Source organism: Bos mutus, chromosome 5 (genome assembly GCF_027580195.1).
Source record: "Bos mutus isolate GX-2022 chromosome 5, NWIPB_WYAK_1.1, whole genome shotgun sequence".
In the NCBI taxonomy this organism is placed as follows: Eukaryota; Metazoa; Chordata; class Mammalia; order Artiodactyla; family Bovidae; genus Bos; species Bos mutus.
This window is the reverse complement of record NC_091621.1, coordinates 110,248,662-110,268,691: the sequence shown is the minus strand read 5'-3', so window position 1 is coordinate 110,268,691 and position 20,030 is coordinate 110,248,662. Positions and strand designations below refer to the sequence as shown.

The 20,030-nt window shown below is 53.6% G+C and overlaps 1 protein-coding gene across 5 annotated transcripts in view; it reads right to left on the bottom strand.

Moving 5' to 3' along the window:
* Nucleotides 1–20,030, bottom strand: part of PLA2G6 (phospholipase A2 group VI) — a 58,789-nt gene that overhangs the window by 12,418 nt on the left and 26,341 nt on the right. For 4 of the 5 annotated variants that reach the window (XM_070371595.1, XM_005895231.3, XM_070371597.1 and 1 more), the window contains exons 5-12: nt 18,441–18,628; nt 15,809–15,905; nt 14,494–14,676; nt 9,916–10,024; nt 8,733–8,891; nt 6,897–6,975; nt 4,822–4,985; nt 3,090–3,240 (exon numbers count right to left, since the gene is read on the bottom strand). In XM_070371595.1, coding sequence (XP_070227696.1) covers nt 3,090–3,240; nt 4,822–4,985; nt 6,897–6,975; nt 8,733–8,891; nt 9,916–10,024; nt 14,494–14,676; nt 15,809–15,905; nt 18,441–18,628 — 1,130 coding nt within the window. The remainder of the gene's footprint in view (nt 1–3,089; nt 3,241–4,821; nt 4,986–6,896; nt 6,976–8,732; nt 8,892–9,915; nt 10,025–14,493; nt 14,677–15,808; nt 15,906–18,440; nt 18,629–20,030) is intronic. The other variant, XM_014478064.2, reaches the window with a different exon arrangement.

The window sequence follows — 20,030 nt, the reverse complement described above, 5'->3', positions numbered from 1 at the left end:
GTGTGGGTGGGCGTGTGTAGCTGAGTCACTTTGCTGAATACCAGAAACTAATGGAGCACTGTAAAGCAGGTTTAGCAGCAGTCACGGTATAGCCTTTCAGTCCTGACTCTCTGCGACCCCGTGGACTGTAGCCCGCCAGGCTTCTCTGTCCGAGGGATTCTCCGGGCAAGAATACTGGAGTGGGCTGCCATTCCCTTCTCCAGGGGATCTCCCCGACCCAGGGATTGAACCTGGATCTCCCACATTGCAGGCAGATTCTTTACCATCTGAGCCACCAGGGAAGCCCCAAATATACTTCAGTAAAAGAGTAATCATACAGACTCAATGTAATCACAATAAAAATCCCAACAGGATTTGCTTTTCTGTAGAATTTGACAGTCTGATTCCACTGATACAGTTTCTGTGGAAGTGCAAACAGCAACAAATAACCGTACGCTACACAGCACCCCTACGCGCGAGGTGCTGCTCTTATAAATGTAATGCTTTTACTTTTCATGAAAGCCCTGGGAAGCAGGTAGTATATCATTCCCATTTCTGAGAAAAGGAAACATCAGGGTCCATGCTCTTAACCACTTCTCTAAAGAGCCTTCAAGAATAGCCCCGAAGAAGGACACGGTGGGAAGCCCTGCTATGAACTTGCTGTACAATTAGGACTCCGTGGTCAAAAACAGACCCAAGAAGGATCAAGGCCTGCAATATGGAGGGAAAGACAGACTTTTCACCAGTGAGGCTGGGGGAAACTGTTTGTTCATGTGGAAAACAAGAAATTGGATCTCTCCTGATATAAAAATCAATTCCAGGTTGCTAAAAGACCTAAGTTAATAAAAGACTTTGATTGATAAAAGGCAGAACGAGGGAGCTTCACGACTAGACCCAGGAGACAAACTTCCTGCTTCCAGTTAGAAAGGGTTATTGAATGGATAGGAAAAGCACAAGTCATAAAAAGTAAAATATTTATAAATTCTACTGCATTAAGAACATCTGTTGATCAACAAAACACTGTAAGGAGAGTGAAAAGACAAGCCTAGAATGGGAGATTCCAAATCCATGTATCCATCAAAGGCCTAGGTTTCAAAACATAAAAAAGATAATTAGGAAGCCTCACAACCCCCAAATCACCCAACTCAACTGTGCCAAAAATGAGTAAAACACTTGAACAGGAACTTTACAAAAGAAGAAATCCAGATGGCCTTTAAACATATGAGAAGGTGTTCAACATCAGAAAAATGTTAATCAGAAAAAGTTAATCAGAAAAATGAAAATTCAAACCAACAGAGACAGCACCTTATAGCCCTCCCCCAGTTTATAAAGATATAAATGTTACAAAGATAAATTGCTTTGACAATCATCATTGTTAGCAAGAATGCAGAGCACCATGCGTGCATGCTAAGTCACTTCAGTTCGCGACCCTATGGAGTAGCCCACCAGGCTCCTCTGTCCATGGTATTCTCCAGACAAGAATACTGGAGTAGGTTACCATGCCCTCCTCCAGGGGATCTTCCCAACCCAGAATTTTGAACCCAAGTCTCTTAGGTCTCCTGCATCGGCAAGCAGGTTCTTTACCAGTGGCACCACCTGGCAAGCCCATGTAGAGCACCAGGAACTCTCAAACATGCCTAAGGGGAGTGGAAACAGTAACCAACACTTTGAAAAACCACGGGGCAGAATCAAAGGGTTGAGACCATGCCTCCTCCAAGACTTGGCAGCTCTACTCCTAGGCATGTGTCCCACAGGCTCAGAAAACGAGGCCCAAAATGTCCACTGAAGACTCAAGAGGTCCAAACAGGAAAGAACCCAAGGGCCCATCAAAGGTGTTTGGAGAAATAAACCATGGGGGTGTAGTCACATGAGCAATGAGAACGAATGAAGCACAGAGCTTCACCCAACAGCAGGCACCAGGCTGACCAATGTGGCATTGAGGAAAGGAAGGATAAAACACAAAATGATTCCATTCAAACCCAGAGACAGGCAGGACTGAACCATGCTGGAGGCTGCATTCAGGTGCCGGAACTAGATAGAAAATCTGGGAAATCCAGTTCACACCAGTCAAGATAGCGGTTACCCTCGTGGGCGGTGGGGAGAAGGAGCTGTGATGGGGGCAGGGCACACATTTTGGCCTTGGCTGGTGGTCATACATGGGTGTCTGCTTTAGATTTATTCACAGAACTTTTTAATGTACTTTTCTAAATGTTCTATTTCACCATAAAACAGAAAAAAAATGTCTAGGATAAAATATACAGAAAACATTTTTCAAAACATTATCTTTCAGTTAATAAATCATGGATGATATATTTTCTCTTCTTTTTACTTTCATATCTTCCAAATTTTCTTAAAAGACTATGCATTATTCTTAAATGGGGAAAAAAAAGCTTTATTATGAAAAGAAATCCTCCTAACCCTCCAGAGCTTGCTCACACTTCACTTCCTCCAGGAAGCCCTCCCTGACCACTTTGTCCACAGTCCCTTCTCCCCTTCTTGGTCCCACAGAGACTCAGTCGCTGAACACTTTTCAGGGGCCTGCTCTGGGGCAGGCATTGTGCTAAATGCTGGGGCTACAGAAAAACAAGACAGTCACATTCCTGCTTCAGGGAGCTCACAGTCTGGCAGGCAAACGTGGCATGAGGCAGAAAATCAAGTAATTCCAGGATGGAAAAATAAATACTACAAAGAAGTGCAGGTACTGAAGGTTCTTCTGGAACCTCTTAAGCACATGGTACTTTGCATGGTTGCCATTTTTTTAGGTCAGTTATCTCCCAATCAGATCATAAGCCTTCCCACCTGATGGCTGCATCGCCACATCTCACACACACACACACACACACACACACACACACACGCAGAGCCATGCTCAGCAAGTATGTGTGTGATGGACGAGAATCAACCGGCTCTGACCCAGGGATGTGCTGTGTGGATGGAAAAGCATCAGACACGGGTGGAAGGTGTTCTGCACCTGTGTTCCCCAGCTCCCCCCCCACCCCTCCCTGCTCAGCTTTAATCAGACCAGGGCAGGGAGCCTTCTGCCCCAGGAAGGGCCAAAAGGGGTGCACGGCTGGCACCAAAGCTGCCCACGTCCCACCCGGGAGGCTTACTTGGGCTTCTTGACGTCCGTCATCTTGGTGTGCTCTCCAAACTCCCGCTTCAGGAACTCCTCCAGGGGCCCCGACTCGTAGGGCCGAGAGCCCCGGAAAACCTCATCCTTCATGCGAAAGTACACACCACGCATGTAGGCCATGGACTTGCCTGGGAACGAGGAGGGCAGAAGTGGGGAGAAGATGCAAGGGCTGCCCTGACAGAGGGCCTGGCACAGGAACCGGGACTGGGAGGGGGCACCGACTGAGCCGGGGCTCCTGGGACCCTCCTCTGCAACTTCCTACACAGGCAGAAATCCCCTTCAGTGGCTCCACGACTCGGTACTTAATTTTATATTTGTAATTTGTGTTTTTTTCTTTAATGATGGGCCCCGAAAGTGTAAAAGCTTATACATCTAGATCCACCCCATCTGTCACAGAATAGAAGGACCAGCCCTGTCCCGTGAGAACAGACAGTGTCCCGGGGCAGGCTGCACCTCATGGGACGAGGAAACCACTAAGCACCCCTCAGTCAGGCCAGGGGTGCGCAAGCAGGGGACTACAGAGGTGGGGGCTTCTGCCCCCTGGAGAGGATAAACTAGGTGACTTCTCAGATACCTCCCATAGCCCCTGGTAGCCTGAAGACCCTGGATGGGGGATAAACATCCCCTGAAGAAGGACGTGACCCTCTCTGGAGGAGAAGTGAGGACCTGCGCCCACTCTGCCCCACCCCCAGACCTCATGACACCTCACCCCTGGGGCAAAGGCCGGCCCCGAACTGGTCCTTATCTCAGGGAAAACCAGAGAAGGGACATGGGGCCCCAGAGGTTGGGAAGAGAGGTCCCAGCAGCCGCTGGCTGACAACCCTCCTCTTCCTGGAGCTCCATGGACCCTCCTCTAGGCCACCTCCTGGGCTGGCCGTGTCCCCTGTCCCCCCATGCTGGAGGCCACAGCCTCCTCTCACAGTGAACACCTAATGCCCAGGGGCTCCCTGAGGTGGAGCGTGCCCCGTCCTGCCCCCTGGCACCGAGCACAGGCCTGGCTGATGTCAAGGAGGTGGAGGGCCCTCTCCTGGTGCCTTCAGGTCTGGAGGACGAGTTGGAGGGCCTGGAACCCGACCTGGTCAGGGGTGCTGAGGTAATTCCCGCGGGGTGGTAGCTGGCTCCGAGAGGGCCCCCTATAGGCAGCATCGCACAGCCAGACAGCAGCTCCATGAACGAGACATCGCTTGAGTTGAGATAAGGCCTAACCCGAGGTCTGTCCAGCAAGCAAAGTGCCCCCATCACCTCGGTGAAGCTGCAGTGAGAGCAGACTGCCTGTGGCCGTGGGATGTTCTGGACTGGGAGCCCTGGGGACTCCTAGGCCAGCACCTGCTGGGGTGGGCTGCGTGACTTAGGGCCACCCCTCTCCCAGCGCCTCCATGTCCCTGGGGTAAAGTGAAGTGCGCAGACCAGGGCGCTGGCATTTGTGACTCAAGGTGGCTCCTAACACTGAAAGGGAGGGGACCCAGCTCTGTCCTCTGCAGCTAGGAGGGCATCACCGTGGCCCACCCTCAGCCCTTCTCCTTCCAGCCTCAGACGCCAACAACCTCTACGCCACCCACCCACCACCACCCCACCCAAACCGACAGAGGCCTTTCGGGTCCTCCCCTCCTCCATGACCTCTGCAAAGCTCTGAAAACAAACTCAGCCAAATCGGAGGGCCGGTCTCAGCCCCACCCCATCCTGCCCCACAGCCCAGGGGCGGCCCTCACTGTGCAGGATGGCCAGGGCCAGGATGCCCCCGGTGCTGGTCCCCGCCACCCAGTCGAAGAGATCCTTGGTGGCGATGCCCGAGGCTTTCTCGATGGCGATGAGCAGCTGGATGATGACGAGGCCTTTCACGCCCCCTCCGTCCAGGCAGAGCAGGTGGTCGTGGCTGTGGTGGGAACAGCAGTGTGAGAGAAGAGGGTCCTATTACAGCCGGCACTTTGTGGGCCGTGTCCCTGAGCATCTGCCCGGTGGCAGCAGCTTGAGCCCTGGAGACCAAGCCCTGGAGCCCACGTGCTACTGGGGCTTGGGGGTGGGGGCCAGGGGTGGGCAGCACAGTCAGTCCAGGAATAAACACGGGACTCCAGGAGACCAGAGGTGCAACAGAAAGAGGATCCAGGCAGGTAAGGGCAGCGGGGGTGGGTAAGACCTTCTGGCCAGGTACCACCTCAGCAGACACCTGGGTCTGTCTCCCCCACAGCTGGTAAATGTGGGAGTCTGTGACGCCCGCCTCCGGGCTCCCTCATCTTTTCCTGGACAAGCTGCCCAGCCCTGCAGCAAGCCCGGAACGCGGCAGAACAGGCTGTGCTGTCGCTGGAGGCCTGTGGGACCCTTGACCAGGGAGGCTGGAGAAAATGGGCAAGAGACCCTTCTGAAGATGTAGGGCTGGCAAAGGCGGGATCAACTCGGAGGAAGCAGGGCTAAGCTGTGCGGTTCGTAGACCAGCGCCGGGAGGGCCCCACAGGCATGTCCTGACTCTCCTCACTCCTCCTCTGGGGGAAAGGGAGGCTCCTGGGGCTGTGCAGACTCCCTGGCCCTGCTGGAGCATCTGCATCCTCCCTCCTCTCACTGGAAGGGACCTGTTGGTCTTCCCTCGGGTACCCCTCGGCCCCTGCACTGGTGGGGGGGGTGTGTTTGTAGGGGTGCAAGGAGGGAAGTGTGAGAAGGCTGCTAGATCAGGCGCACTCCCAGGGTGCATGTTCCAGGGTGGCTGAGGAAACGAGTGGGCGACAGCTTCTGAGGGGAAGCCAACCCTTCAGAGGTGAGGCGGAACCACCGATATGGCCGCCGGGTCCCGGGAGCCGGGGCTACCTCTGCTTCCAGGAGGGAAGAGCCTTCCCTGCAGGGGCGGCCACAGGGGTGCGGCTAGGAGAGAGCCCGCGGGGAGCAGAAAGGGCACACTGCGGAAGCCCCGGGCTGCTCTGACACCAACTCTGTGTGACCTCGAGCAAGTGACTTCCCCTCACGTTCTGCATCTGCCAAGCAAGGTTACTAATGAGTGCCTCCCGAGGAAGGCTGTTAGGAACACAGGATAGTAAAAAAAAAAAAAAAAAAACAAAAATAGAGAACAGATAAAGTGAAAAGTGAAAGTGACGTCGCTCAGTCGTGTCCGACTCTTTGCGACCTCATGGACAGTAGCCTACCAGGCTCTGTGGTCCATGGGATTTTCCAGGCAAGAATACTGGAGAGAACAGATAAACCACCTCTATTACTAAAGGGAAGGGTGGAGAGAGTACAGCCGAAAGGAGGCATGTTTGTCCTGGGAACTCGCTGAGCTGGCGGGCACGGGTTCTGACAACCGTGGTCACCAGGGACTGTGCGCGCGGGGACAGGGTCTGGGCCTCGCTTTGCACCATCACCCTGGCCTGCCTCCTAGAATGGGGCTGGGTGGACAGCAGGAGATTGGGACACCAGCCCTACTCCTACTGGCTGTTGGAGGGAGGGAGGGTAGGGAGCGGGTGGCATCGGAGGGAAGCAGGCTCAGCACTGACGCCGCTGAGGGCTCTTTCCAAAGGAGATCTTGGCCAGCTCCCCCGACGACCTGGGACAGGGGCGGAGAGAGAGGGACAGGGCCGCAGCCAGCTCCATCGTGTGACCGGGAGCCTGCAGGGCGATTGATGAAGCAGACCCAGGCTCTCTGAAGACTCAGTCTCTTTGCTGTGAACTGCAGAGGGCACGAGCCACCTCACAGAGCCAGATGCAGACTAGACAACAGTCCCAAGCCCACTGGGCAGCCCACCAGAGGCCTCGCACGTGTGCACCGCCCCCCACCCCCGCCCGGCCCATCCCCAACACTCACGTCCGCTTCTCATCCCTCATGGAGCTCAGGATGAAGGCTGGCTTCCGGGCCCGGGAGATCTGAGTAATGTCCTGCAGTTCTGTGGGGCACAGGGCAGGGTGGGCAGGGGCCAAGCAGGTGCTAGTCCCCCCTCCAGCGGGTCCTGGGGGCAAACCTGGGGCTGTGCCCTCACCCCTCTGTCCCTGGTGGGAACATCTGCCTCCCACTCCCTGCAAGGGCTCTTCATCCCGGAATACAACTGGCCCCTTGGGGAGCAGTGGGCTTGGAATGTGGAGGGGACCCCACTGCTCCGGGCACGGCCCCCCACCCTGCCTGGCAAGCTCTCGATTTTCCTGTATTTTCCCCCCAGAGCCCCGAAGCACAAGCACCCCTGCCCCGTGTGCTGTGTATGCACTTCAGAGAGCGTTTCTTCATGCATGCCAGCCGGTGCTGCGGACAACCACCTTCTCCAGAATCCTTATCCCCGATTTACAGATGAGGCTCCGTCTAGCCAAAAGGGCTGAGTCGGGACACTCACCGGGGTGTGACTCCCTGAAGGAACAGAGATAGCCCGACTGCTTCCCAGACACCTCTTGTTCTGATCCCAGGTCTGGAAACTTCCTCAGCGGCCTCAGAGTGGTGCCCTCACCCGCAGCATGCATGTTTTGCCTGGGTTTGAGGCCCACCCGGCGCCCAACGAATGCATTAGCTGCTCTCCTGACAAGCAGCCTGGCCCCGCAGGGCCTCGCCATCCAGATTCTGACAGGCTGTCCCACCGCTGTGCATGGAGTCTTAGAAGCAGCGAAGCAGGACAGCAGGCTTCCAGGTAATGTGTCTCCCCCTCACCAGGGCAAGGGGCTAGAGTGGACGAGATAAGCACGAGCCTGGCCGGGAGAGGTGGTGGACAGAGCGCCAGGGAGCGGGACATGCGGCTGAGACAAAGGAGAAGAGGGGACTAGAGCTGCATCTAACTCAGGGCACAGCAGGCCCTGCGGCTCCTCTAGGCCCAGGGCATTACCCATCTGATGCCGCGCCCCAGGCCCACCATCCAGCCTGGCTTGGGTGACTGATTGCCTGTAAGATTGAGAGAGAATGATGGGGGTGGGGGGCGGGGAGGAGGGGCGGTGGGGAGAGAGGCAGAGCCAGAGGGACTAGCTGTGGCTGCCCGCTCTGCCCTGTCCTGAGTTCAGGGTTGGCCAGGCTATCCTGTCTAAAGATGCTGGTGTCTGATTCCCCAAGAGTTTAAGAATAGTGCCGGCTTGTGAAGGATTGGTCCCTGGCTGCCCTGTTCAGGGAACCCCTACTCCTAAACAATCCAGGGTTCAGGGTGGGCCAGGCCCACAGGAAGCCCAGAGAAGGTCTCTGCCTCCTTGGGGGCTATCTCCATGGATACCGAGGATGCACAGGGGCAGATGCTAATTGCCTGGCCAGTAGGTCACTGAAGGGGCTGGAAGAGGAGCACAGCGGCCCCAGGCCTGATGGAGATGCAGCAACGTGGCAGAAAGGCTCCTGGTAGAAGCCAGAGAACCCCAACAGCTCTGAGCCCCCAAGAGCACTCCTTGCTGCCCACCTGAGCTCCCAGGGCATAGAGAGGTCAACAAAGCACCCACCTTATAGGTGTCCAAGGAACCCTGTCAGAGGAAACTGACCACAGGCCATTAGCCAGGGACCCCACCAGTCTCCGGACTCTATGCGTTGCTGGCTGCCCCCCAAGGCTGACAAATGCTGCCCATCGCCCCTTGCTTCCTTGAACAACCTCTTCACTGGGCCCCATTTCCTTCTTTCTTTCGGGATTGCCTGACCCAGGGACCTGGGAACCAGGTGGAGAGGCGGGGGCATGGGAGGGGCCAGGCCTACCTAGGTTGTTTAAGCTGATCGGTGGGGGATGAGATCTTTCCATGGAGAAGGAGGGAGCTGCCGCGGAGCACTGCTCCGTCGAGAACCCTTGCGTGAGTGGGAAGCGGTAGTCGGCCCCCACAGTTCTCAGCAGAGTGAGGAGCGCCTTCCTGGTGACGACTTGTCATGTGTGGGGAGGGGGAGATGGCACAGGATCAGAAACTGACCAGATGCAAATGAGAGGTCCTTTCTGCACCTGGCCCCCCATCCCAGGCCACCTGGGGGGTCGGGGGTGCCCTAGAGCCTGCCCCACCCTGACACAGCGTGTGGACTCTAGCTTGTTACACCCAAAGCAGCTTCTGGGGTCTCAAACTTGGAACATGGATGAGAAGGTTGGTGTTTGAGGAACCCCCTCTTTCCCTTCTGTGCCAGTCAAGAAAGCAGGACTCCCAGCTCCATGTTGAGCAATTCTCAAGGCTTTTAGAGCTCAACAGGGATGAACCAGCCAGTGTGTATCTACTCCTACCTACCGGATGGGATCACTGAAAACGCACATGCGCACACATGCACGCTCGCTGGCACACACTATGAGGTATCACCCACAGCAACCTCCACAGCTCCCCAGAACCTTCCAGAGGGCTCCAAGTGGCTGGTAAGGAGGATCTGCTCTTTCCAGCCCGGCAGCCAAGCCTCACCAAGTGAGCACGCAGTGCATACACCGTGCCAGTGTGCAAGGGGGGCACACGTGTCATGCAGCACATGTCAGGGTGCAAGGGGCACATGTGTCATGCACATGCCTGTGTACAAGCGGGGGAGGGGGGCACACGTGTCATACAGCAATGCACTGGCCTGAGGCTGTTCTTACAAGTGATTCCATCAGTGAATTCTCCAAGAGTGGGGAAGAGGGCTGCTCCCACTGCCTTCCCCACCCCCACCCCAAGTCCTGGCACCCTGAGGTGGGTGTGGAGGTCACAGGGAAGAGGACACTGGTTTGGCAAGCCCCCAGGGGCCTCAGTCTAGTGGTCAGGGCCCCTGTCCTTGGGAACCAGAAGCTTCCCCTCGGGGCCTCCCAGGCGCTCCTAGGTGCTCCCTGCAGGGAACAGTTTGGGGGGGTGGACAGGATGCAGGCACCTGATGGCTAGGACCTCCCTCCTCCCTGCGCCCCCCACCCCCCAACTCTGGTCCCAGAGTGCAGAGCACGTACGTTTGCTGATCCTGGAGGCTATGAATGCAGGGGTTTCTCCAAAGTCATTCGGGGTGTCCACCTCTGCACCAAACACGATGAGGGCCTTGATCATCTCTACGTTGTCTTTCTGTTGGGGATGGAGGGGGGGGCGGTGAAATTGGCAACAGCTCAGGGACACGTGGAGAGAAAGGACCTCGGCCTCTTCACCCCACAACCTGTCACCTCGGGGGGCCTTTCACCAGGATGGGAAGAGACACTGAAACCCTTCTGACCTCCACCCGCAGTCAATCCCATATTGCAAAGTCTACAGTTGGAAGGCCAGTGCCCTGACAAACAGGCCTATGAGTATCCCTGTAGGTGAGAATCTAAGAACCCAGGTAGAAACTGGAATGACATCCCCCTCCCCCAGCCTGCCAGCTCCTTCTCAAAGGAAGCAATGCATCTATGACCCCTGACCCAGAGACACGGGGACACTGAAGGGTCAGCTGCTGATCGCTTGCAGGAGTAGCAGGAAAAGGTGATCAAGGAAAGGCCCTCCCACTGAGTCCAGGGGGCTGGTTGAGTCAGGAAGAAACTGAGCATGTCTTCCCTGACGGCAGCCCCCTCCCCAGAGCATGCGCAGTGAACGTCTGGAGGTGGGGCAGCGGGGCTGGCTGGGCACAGTTCCCAGGACGCACCAACAGGCCGGCCGCCAGGAGACCTGAGCGCTGGGCTTACATCTCTCTCTCGGGTGGATTCCCTTGCCTAAAGCGTGAAGAGGTGTGTCTAGAATGCTGTTTTCCAAACAGCTGTTCACACCCCATTAGGAGGTATAGGGGCACAGGTGAAAGTGTGTTTCAACTATTAGTTATGTATTCCTTCTTCGCTTACCTTTTATCTGTGGCCCTGGTTTACCACCTATGGTGATAAAAGAACCTTCAAGTATCGGTTTGCTGCTGCTACAAAGTCGCTTCAGTCGTGTCTGACTCTGTGAGACCCTATAGATAGCAGCCCACCAGGCTCCTCCATCCCCGGGATTCTCCAGGCAAGAATACTGGAGTGGGTTGCCATTTCCTTCTCCAATAAGTATAGGTTTAAGTAAGTTTGAAAGCAAGCCAGGGCTTCTCTGGTAGCTCAGTGGTAAAGCGTCTGCCTACAATGCGGGAGACCCCGGTTCGATCCTGGGTCGGGAAGATGCCCTGGAGAAGGAAATGACAACCAGTATTCTTGCCTGGAAAATCCCATAGACCGAGGAGCCTGGTAGGCTACAGTCCATGGGATCGCAAAGAGTTGGACATGACTGAGGGACTTCACTTCACTTTCTTTCAAAGTGACTAAGCAGCAGCAGCAAAAGCAAGGCAACTTAAAGCAACGATTAAGTACATAATTGTAAAAGCGGTGCATGAATCTGCCAGAAATGGTGCAGATGGAATGCAGGTGATGCACGAATGGAAGCAGTGGCCTGGGTCAGCACTTCTCAAGGTAGGAAGTGTGGACCCCCATGAATATGGAGACCCTTTAGAGGGCTCCAGAGCTTAGAACCGTTTCATAAAAACAGCAAGATGCTGTTTGCCTTTATGCAGTGGCTATTTTCATATAATCGTTTCTTTTCGTTTTGGCTTAGTTGTGGCATGGGAGATCTTTCAGTTGTGACAAGCAAACTCTTAGGCTTCCCAGGTGGCTCAGCTAAGAATCCGCCTGCTAACGCAAGAGACGTGAGTTCAATCCCTAGACTGCGAAGATTCCCCGGAGAGGGAAAGGGCAATCCACTCCAGTATTCTCCCCTGGGAAATCCCAAGGACAAAGGAGCCTGGTGGGCTGCAGTCCATGGGGTCGCGAGAGAGCCAGACACGATTTAGCAACTAAACAACAATGACGTGCAGACTGTTATTTGCAGCATGCGGGATCCAGTTCCTTGACCAGGGATCCAACCCCGGGCCCCTGTACTGGGAACTCAGGCATCTTAGCCACTGGACCACCAGGGAAGTCCCAGGGATGACTTTTGTACCAACGGTGTAAAAACAACTATGGATAAAACTCCCGGTGCCTTAAGCATGAAGCAAAGCAGTGTCCACAGACTAACTGTTGTCATGGTTTTCTTCTCTGCCACGTGCTCAAGTAAAAAGTAAATTCATTCATTAAAAAGCCAGCTTCAGGGGACTTCCCTGGTGCTCCAGTGGTTAAGCCTCTGAACTCCCAATTCAGGGGACACAGGTTCAATCCCCGGTTAGGGAACTAAGATCCCACATGCTGCAAGGTATGGCCAAAAAAAAAAAAAAGCCAGTCCCTTGATGAAGCACTAAGAAGTGTTAATCTTACTACATTCCTACACTGGTGTTTTCAGTGTCATAAAGTGGAGAGCGTGCACATGGCATGTCTGTGGCATAACCAAATATGATGGTTGTCACAGGAAAATTCCCATGTGACTGACTGAGTCGTGAGCGGAACAAGCTGCTTGTTTTTCATGAAACACTGTTTTCACTTGAGAAACGACTGGCAAGCAAACTACGATTGTTCAGCTTTGGGTATCTAGGAGACATTTTCTCAAAAATGAATGCACTGAGCTGTCACTTCAAGAAAAACAGCTGGCAGTATTGTGTGCCAGTGATAAAACTCAAGCTTTCAAACAAAAACTAGAATTCTAGAAAAGTGGTATACACCATGAAGGGCTCCAATGGTTTCCCCAAATTTAGAAACTGTTCTGATGAAATCTTAGTGATATTTACAAATGTGGGGAGTGTTGAGACTGTATAATGAAACAAGTCAACATTTGGAAGCTGGGGATACTCAGCAAACTAGTATTTTCCAAAGATGACACGGAATCGTGCATAGGTTAAAAGATCCATGCAAAGTGCAAGAGATGCCAATAGATTTGACTGTAACAAAGTGTGAAAAGTCTAAGGAGATGGCTTCAGAGTGTTCACTGCACTCAACTCGTCAGAAACTACCCCTTGTCAAGCTTTGGTGCAGACCATGAATCTGAGCAAACTCTGGGAGATAGTGAAGGACAGGGGAGCCTGGTGTGCTGCAGTCCATGGGGTCGCAAAGAGTCAGACATGACTTAGTGACTGAATAACAACAAAGAATATCCACAATTATCTGAAAAGGTACAGTTAACCTATATTTTCCAACTATATACACATCTATGTGAGGCCAGATTTTCCTCATATTTTTAACACATTCAACAACATACTGCAACAGAATAAATGCAGCAGAAGACCGGAAAATCCATGCCTTCTCTGAAGCCAGGCATTAAAAAGATTTATAAAATATAAAACAATACCAACTGTTTTCAATTATTTTCTATTTTGGAAAATAAAGTTGATTTTCCATAAATATGTTACTTAAAATAGCATGGGCTTGGTAAATCATTCTTGTTTTTTTTAAATTAAAAAAGATTATTTTTCTTTCTTTTTTTCTTTGGCTGCACCAGGTCTTAGCTGCGGCATGCGGGATCTTTGACCTTTGTTGCAGCATACAGAATCTTTAGTTGTGGCATGTGGGATCTAGTTCCTTGACCAAGGGTCAAACCTGCTTTGGGAGCACAGTCTTAGCTACTGGCCCACCAGGAAAGTCCTAATCATCGTTATTTTTAAATGAATTCATCAGTATCTTGAAAATCCCTCACGTGTAATTTTTAATATGGTCACTATGGATAGATAAAATTCAAATAAACAAATTCTATGAGATTCTCAATAGTTTTTAAGAGTATAAAAGGATCAGACAGACCAAAAAGTTTGAGAACTGTTCAACTACATAATTCAAAGGGCCCATTCAGTGCTAAAAATGTTCACAATTCTATTTATAGTTTCAGCCTCTTGGGCAACATCCCCTCTACAATTATGACCTTTGGTATAAAACAGGATGTCTTTGAATTTGTCCTAAATCTACTTCTTTTAGAGTCCCAGAGAGATTTCCTAGTTTATGACTCTAAGACAGTTGAACAGAATTATGGGTACCTATGGTTTATGAATTACGGGTACAATCACACACACACACACACACACACACACCTGTAACAAATAACACTCCCTCCCCTGCATTTAATATGTTCTTGCTGTAGTTTTCTAACCAGACTGCAGGTGCTCTAAGGGCAGAAACTGTGCTCTATGATAAACCAGCAAAGGCAACCAGTGCCTGCCATGGGCCACCAAGATGTGTAAGCAGGCCTGCCTTCCAGAAGCTTGGAGCCTTCCAGGGAGATAAGAGTAACATGCAGATGAAGTTTGCCCTGATGATGCCGGAATGAGAACGAACATCCTGGGGATGCTCACTCCGTGCCGGGTCTTACACGTGCTGCTTAGACATCCCTCATAGAGTTACAGGGTGTCTACCACTGAATCCACTCAACACCTCTGCCAAGCGGGTACCGACACCTCCATCCTCCAGATGAGGAAGTCAAGTCTGGCAGAGGTGATGTGAGTTGCCCAGGGCCACAGTCAGTAGCCAGAGCTGTATTTTCCCTTCTCACGGTGTCCAGATGTCACATGGAGGCATGGGAATGAGAGGTCCCGGAGTGCAGAGGAAGCGGTTTTTATTCTGGACTCAGAGGGGGCCCTGCCCTGGCCCGGGTGGTCACCTGACCCCTGCCGCATGGGCAGCCAACCTGGGGCTCACCGACATGGCCAAGTGCAGCGGGGTGTTGCCGTGCTCGCCTCGGGCGTCGGCGTTGGCCCCGTGGGTCAGCAGCACCATGACACAGTCGAAGCGGTTGCGCATGACAGCCACGTGCAGGGCTGTGTTCCCCGCGGAGCTGGTGCCGTTCACGTCGCAACCCCGTTTCAGCAGCAGGCGGGCCATCTATGGAGATAAGGGTCCCAGCCCCGGTCAGCTGGGCGGCCAGAGTGGCTGTGGCCTTTGGCACCTGATGGCACCTGGGCACAGCCACGTCCTCAGGCCTTGGGCCTCTGGAAAGCTTCAGCAGCAGGAAGAGCCCAGGTGGCAGGTGGCCCCAGACCTTGCCTTCCACATCCCTCGGGAACTAGGGGACAAAAAGCTGAAGACGTGGTGCCTTGAAAGGGGCTTCTGGGTCCTTTCCTGGAGTTCACAGGACCCCATCCTTCTCTGCAACGGTTTCTCTGGGCCCTGCCCCAGAACTGCCCCACTCACTATGACCCTGCCCGGAACCCTGCAGAGGCATGACCCCCTCTCCGTGCCTTGGCAACACGCACCCCTGCTCACCAACAGTCCTGGGGGGCCTGGGCTCTGGAACCTGATGGACCTGAGCCCAAAGCTCAGCCTTCCTTCATCCCCACTGTCAGCTGGGAAAGGCCACCGCACCTCAGTTTCCTCTGCTGTGAAAAATGCAGGGGCGAGTTCCCACCTCACAGAGTGAACAAAAGCCCTATAGGAGGGCCTGACTTGGCATCTAGCTCCTGGCATGAAGGTGCCCACAGCAGCTGGCAGGCTCTTCCCTCCTGGCCCGTCACATTTACAAGCAGGCCATGACCTTTGAGGGCACCCAGTACACTGTGTTTCCTGGAGATGAGATCAGAGGCCTCCATCCTCCCAGGGGGTCAGAGTCTGGCTCAGGGACAGGCCTCAGAGGAGATGCTCGGCCAGGCTCTCTGAAGAAGTCAGAGGCACCACCATCACCAGCACCATCCACCATCTTTGATTTGCAAGGTACTTGACAATTTATGAAGAAATCTTCTCATGCACTGCTTTGCTGACTTCACGATACCTCCAAAGGTAGGCCATGGACCCCCCAGTTCACACATGAGGAGACCACGGAGGGGACACTGTTACCATGCGAGGCCAGGATGTCATCTCTCCTTAGGCTTACCTGCCTGGTGGGCCCACTGTGAAATCAATCCCCTGAGTGTTATCCTCAGAGGCCTCTCAGGAACCTCCTTCCTGTTGGCACCTAAGGAACCAAGGGCTCCAGGACCCTCAACCCTGCCCACCCAGCTCATCCTTAGACCCTGCCTACCTCTGCGTTCTTGGCCCAGTGGAGGGGGCTGGCTCCATAGCGGGGGTCTTTGCTGTGAATCTGGCTGCTGTCCATGCTGACAATCATTTCAGCACACCTGGGGAGAGAGAAGCCATGTGGGAATGAAGAAGGCTGGCGGGGGCAACCTGATGTTGAAAGAGGTCATGACTTCATCAACTGGTGAGGGAAAGCTCCTGCAAACAGAGTTGCAACAAAACCAACCAGCAAGCATGTCGTGGCATTTCAATGGTATCCTGAGTCCCTCAAGGCATAGCTCAAGCCCCTTCCTCCAGGAAGCCTTCCTTGATGACTTCAGTCAGCAATGATCTCTCTCATTGGTGCTGGCTGCAGTGTTAGACAGGCTTGAGGTTAAGCCCCAGCTTCCTGCTGGTGACCTCTGGAAAGTGGCCCAGCCTGTCTGCAACATGGGAACGGTCCTAACAGGATGGGATGAGGAATAAAGGAGGATTAAAGGATAAAAGATATTCTAGCACCTGGTCCTGGGCCTGGCACATGGCCGCCCTCCATCTTCCCCCTGCCTCCCTGGTGTTTCAAGCAGGGACTGCGTCCTGTAGGAGGCGGTAGGCAGGGTGGTTAAGAGTACAGCTTTCCACTCCTAGACTCATCGGCAGAACTGAAACAGGGGCTTCAGTAGACACTGTGTGCCACTGCTGACTGCAGCACTATCCCCAGTGGCCAAAAGACGGAGACAGCGCAAGTCCCCATGGACAGACGAATGGCTACGCAGAATGTGGGCTAGATTAATTCTATGGAGGGCTACTCTGCCTTAAAAAGGAGGGGCATTTTGATACCTGTGATGACACTAAGGAAGCTTGAAGATGTTAGGCGAAGTGAAACTTGAGCTTCCAGATCCAGCTCTCTACAAAGCTGAGCTGAGTTGACACCAACAGCAGAGGGGCCTCCAGATTAGGGTTGGGTTGGAATCAGTCCCAGTAACCCTAACACTTGTGATTCTCAGAGTGCAACTGCTGGGGCTGCCATGTGGTGGCAGAGGGATGTGCCTCCTGGGGGTCCTAGAGGCATGTGGCTGCGTGCAAAGCACACCGAGGGATGAGACAACTGGTGCTGTCTTATGCGCAACAATCCACACAGGAGGCGTGGGATGTGGCCGCGGGTGTCGGAGGAGGAAGCAACCTGGACAGTATCTTGGAAGAAACCTAGAACAGGCAGGTTCCTGGGGCCAGCAGGGTGGCTAAAGTCAAGCTGCAGCAGGGCTGCTGTGCCAGCCCTTGGGTATGGGAGAGCATCACCCATCACATGTGCCCATTTGGATCAGCAACTTGGTAACCTGGTGACTAAGCCAGGGTGGGGTGGGGGGAGGGTGTTAGGATTGTCTCCAACCATTTGGTCAGGTCTTTCTGAAAGTTCTAGTTTGTCTTGGTTGTGTGAGTTGAGAATCAAGGAAAGGAGGGTTTGCTGAGCTTGGACCATACCTTTGAGGGGACAGCAAGGCCCTTCAGAGGCCAGCAAGGTGGGTGCAAACCCCAAGGAAGGAAGACTCTGAAGGAGGGTGAGAGTGCCTGCCCTCCACCCAAGGGGGGCCTCTCCCCGTTCTTTCTCAATGCTCATCTAGCACTGAGGTAGATGGAAGGTACTGGAAGGCACTGTGTGACTCCTGTGTCCCCCTGACCTGGACTTTCTCTCATCCGTCTCTGTAAGCCAGTGCTTAGCACAGTGCCCGGGACTGAGGGACCATCTGACTCATTCACTCGTTCGTTCATTCCAGATACTGTACCTGCTTGGTAAGATTTTGAAACAGTCATCTCTTTTACCCGACCCCGCCCACATGCACCACACACACACACACACACACAATCACGGAGAATTTTCTTGAGACAGGGCTCTCTAGGGCTGGGGAGAAAGGAACGAATGAATGGTCTAGGGACTCCCCTGGCAGCTAAGACTCCATGCTTCCAGCGCAAGGGGTGCAGGTTCAATCCCTGGCCAGGGAACTAAGGTCCCACAAGCCACATGGCACAATCATAAATAAATAAAACAGCTAACTTCTTTTTTTAAAAAAAAAAAAGAGTGGTCCAGAGCTACCCAAGACAAGGCCCTGGCACCTGCGTCTCAGCCGTGCCACCAGCCAGGAAGGGAGGACGCATAAGGCGGACGAGATCTGGGGCCCCTATGCCAAATGTTCTTAGGCTTCCAGCTGGGCACAGAAGCCGCAGAGCCCTATAGCCATGAAGGCGCTGTTCAGATCAGACTGAAGGGCTTGGGTGGTAGAGGATCTATCCACCCTCCTTCACGGGAGGGGGGCCTCCTGCACTGGGGCATCACCTGGGGGAGCAGGAGAGGGGAACCCCCTGAAAAGTTTAAGATTTTTTTCTCCAGTTTGGTAGAGGGAGGTACCTGTTCAGAAATTCAGGTGCATCACTGAACAACTGTCAAAGTCCTATTCCTGCATGGTGGAGCTGGGGGACTGAGATTCACACACCACCACCACTGCCCATTTATCAGATATTCATACTTTCTTTGTGCCAGGGCAGCCCCTGGCACTCAGATCTGACGTGCATCTAATGAGGGGGGCCACTGCTCGCCTGAGTGGAAGGACTGGCCACACAGAAAAGAGGCCCAGAGGACCGTGCAGGGCAGGGCGGGGCCTTACCCCTTCTGGGAGAACTTCATGGCCGTGTGGATGGGGTAGCCACCGGGCCCCATGATGTTGCAGCGAGCATTACACAGCAGCAGCACCCGGACCATCTCCTGCTTCCCCAGCTGGCAGGCCAGGTGCAGCGGGGTCAGCCCCTGGTTGTTCACCTGGTTCAGGCCACCGGATGCGTTCTTCCCTAGGAGCTGACAGCAAGACCGTGGGGTGGGCGCGAGAGCCAAACACAGCGAGGCCCCCCACTCGTCCCTCCCCCAACACCCACCACCGTGGCCGTCCCTCTCTGGGGCTTCAGGGGAAGGGAAGAACCCAGTGAGACTCGGTGAGAACCCAGCCAAGAACTTTAAGAGAAGCAACAGAGAAAGGAGGCTCCAGGGCCAGGAAGAAGCTGGCTGTGCCAGGGTTGGCTGGGGCGCTGGTATGGCCCGACTTTGGCGTGCATGAAAATTTTCTCAGTCAGGAAACTTAAAAGCAGGTTGTATCTGGGATGGGCACTGGGGGGTCTGGGAAGGAGTAAAAGACTTGCTTTTCACTGTATATCCTTCTATCCTGCCTGAATATTGTTTTGCTCTGTGTGGGTATAATTTCTTTAAAAGAAAACAAAACAACATACCAGTATTCATAAGACAACTGCAAGGCTTTTATTTCCTTGGTTGTGGCTGAAAGTTGTCTCCCTGAAGTTAATTATGACCCCTGTGGGCCCTTGTGATTGGCTGGGTCTGAGAAGAGGTTGGGGACGCAGCAGGGAAGCTGAGGTGCTGGCATCCAGGCCTGACTCAAGGACAGTTCTGCCGCTCACAGTTCTGTGGTCCTCCCTGGGCACATTTCTTAACTGCACTGAACCTCGGTCTCCTTGGTGAGGAGAGGACAAGAGCCCCCATCCACAGAGAATTAACTAGAACACATATAACACTGAGTACAGGGCCAGATACAAGACCAGGGATGAAGGACAGGTATTGATGAGTGTGTCCCACCCTCTGCTTGGAGCCAGGCTCCATGTGGCGCTGTGCTGGGCCCACAGCGGGGTCTCAGGAAGGGTGAAGTTCAACAGTGGGTGCAGAATTCCCTTCCCGCTGAGCACTAATCATAAGACGGGAATCCACATTTTCTGGAATAATGTGGTTCCATTCTAATGCCAAGGGCAGAGACAAGGATATAATCTTTGGAAGAATCTTCTAATTCTAGGCAATAAAATACAGCCCACTATTCTGTCTCTTCTATCTGATATAGAAGGTAGCTTTTTCGTCACTTGATCTACTCGCCCACAACTTTTATTTTTTATTTTTCTGCCCAGCTAATCAAAACTTTAACAGAAGGAGCCTCTCTGGCACAAATGCCCACAGCAGCCCAATGGAGTTTTATTTGCTTGAGTTCCTGTAAAAAGTTAAGTCCCAGGTCCTGCTGGACCATGGGCACCTCAAGGCAGGAGCTGAAATGCATTCACCCAGCCCAGGGGTCAGGCCTATGGCGGGTGTTTGGGATAAACTGATGGGCGGGTCTGGACTTCGAGCTCAGTTTGCTGGGCTGGAGGACTTTCCCTCGGTCATTGGACCAAAGGGGTCAAGGATGTGTCTCCGTGACAAGCTTGCA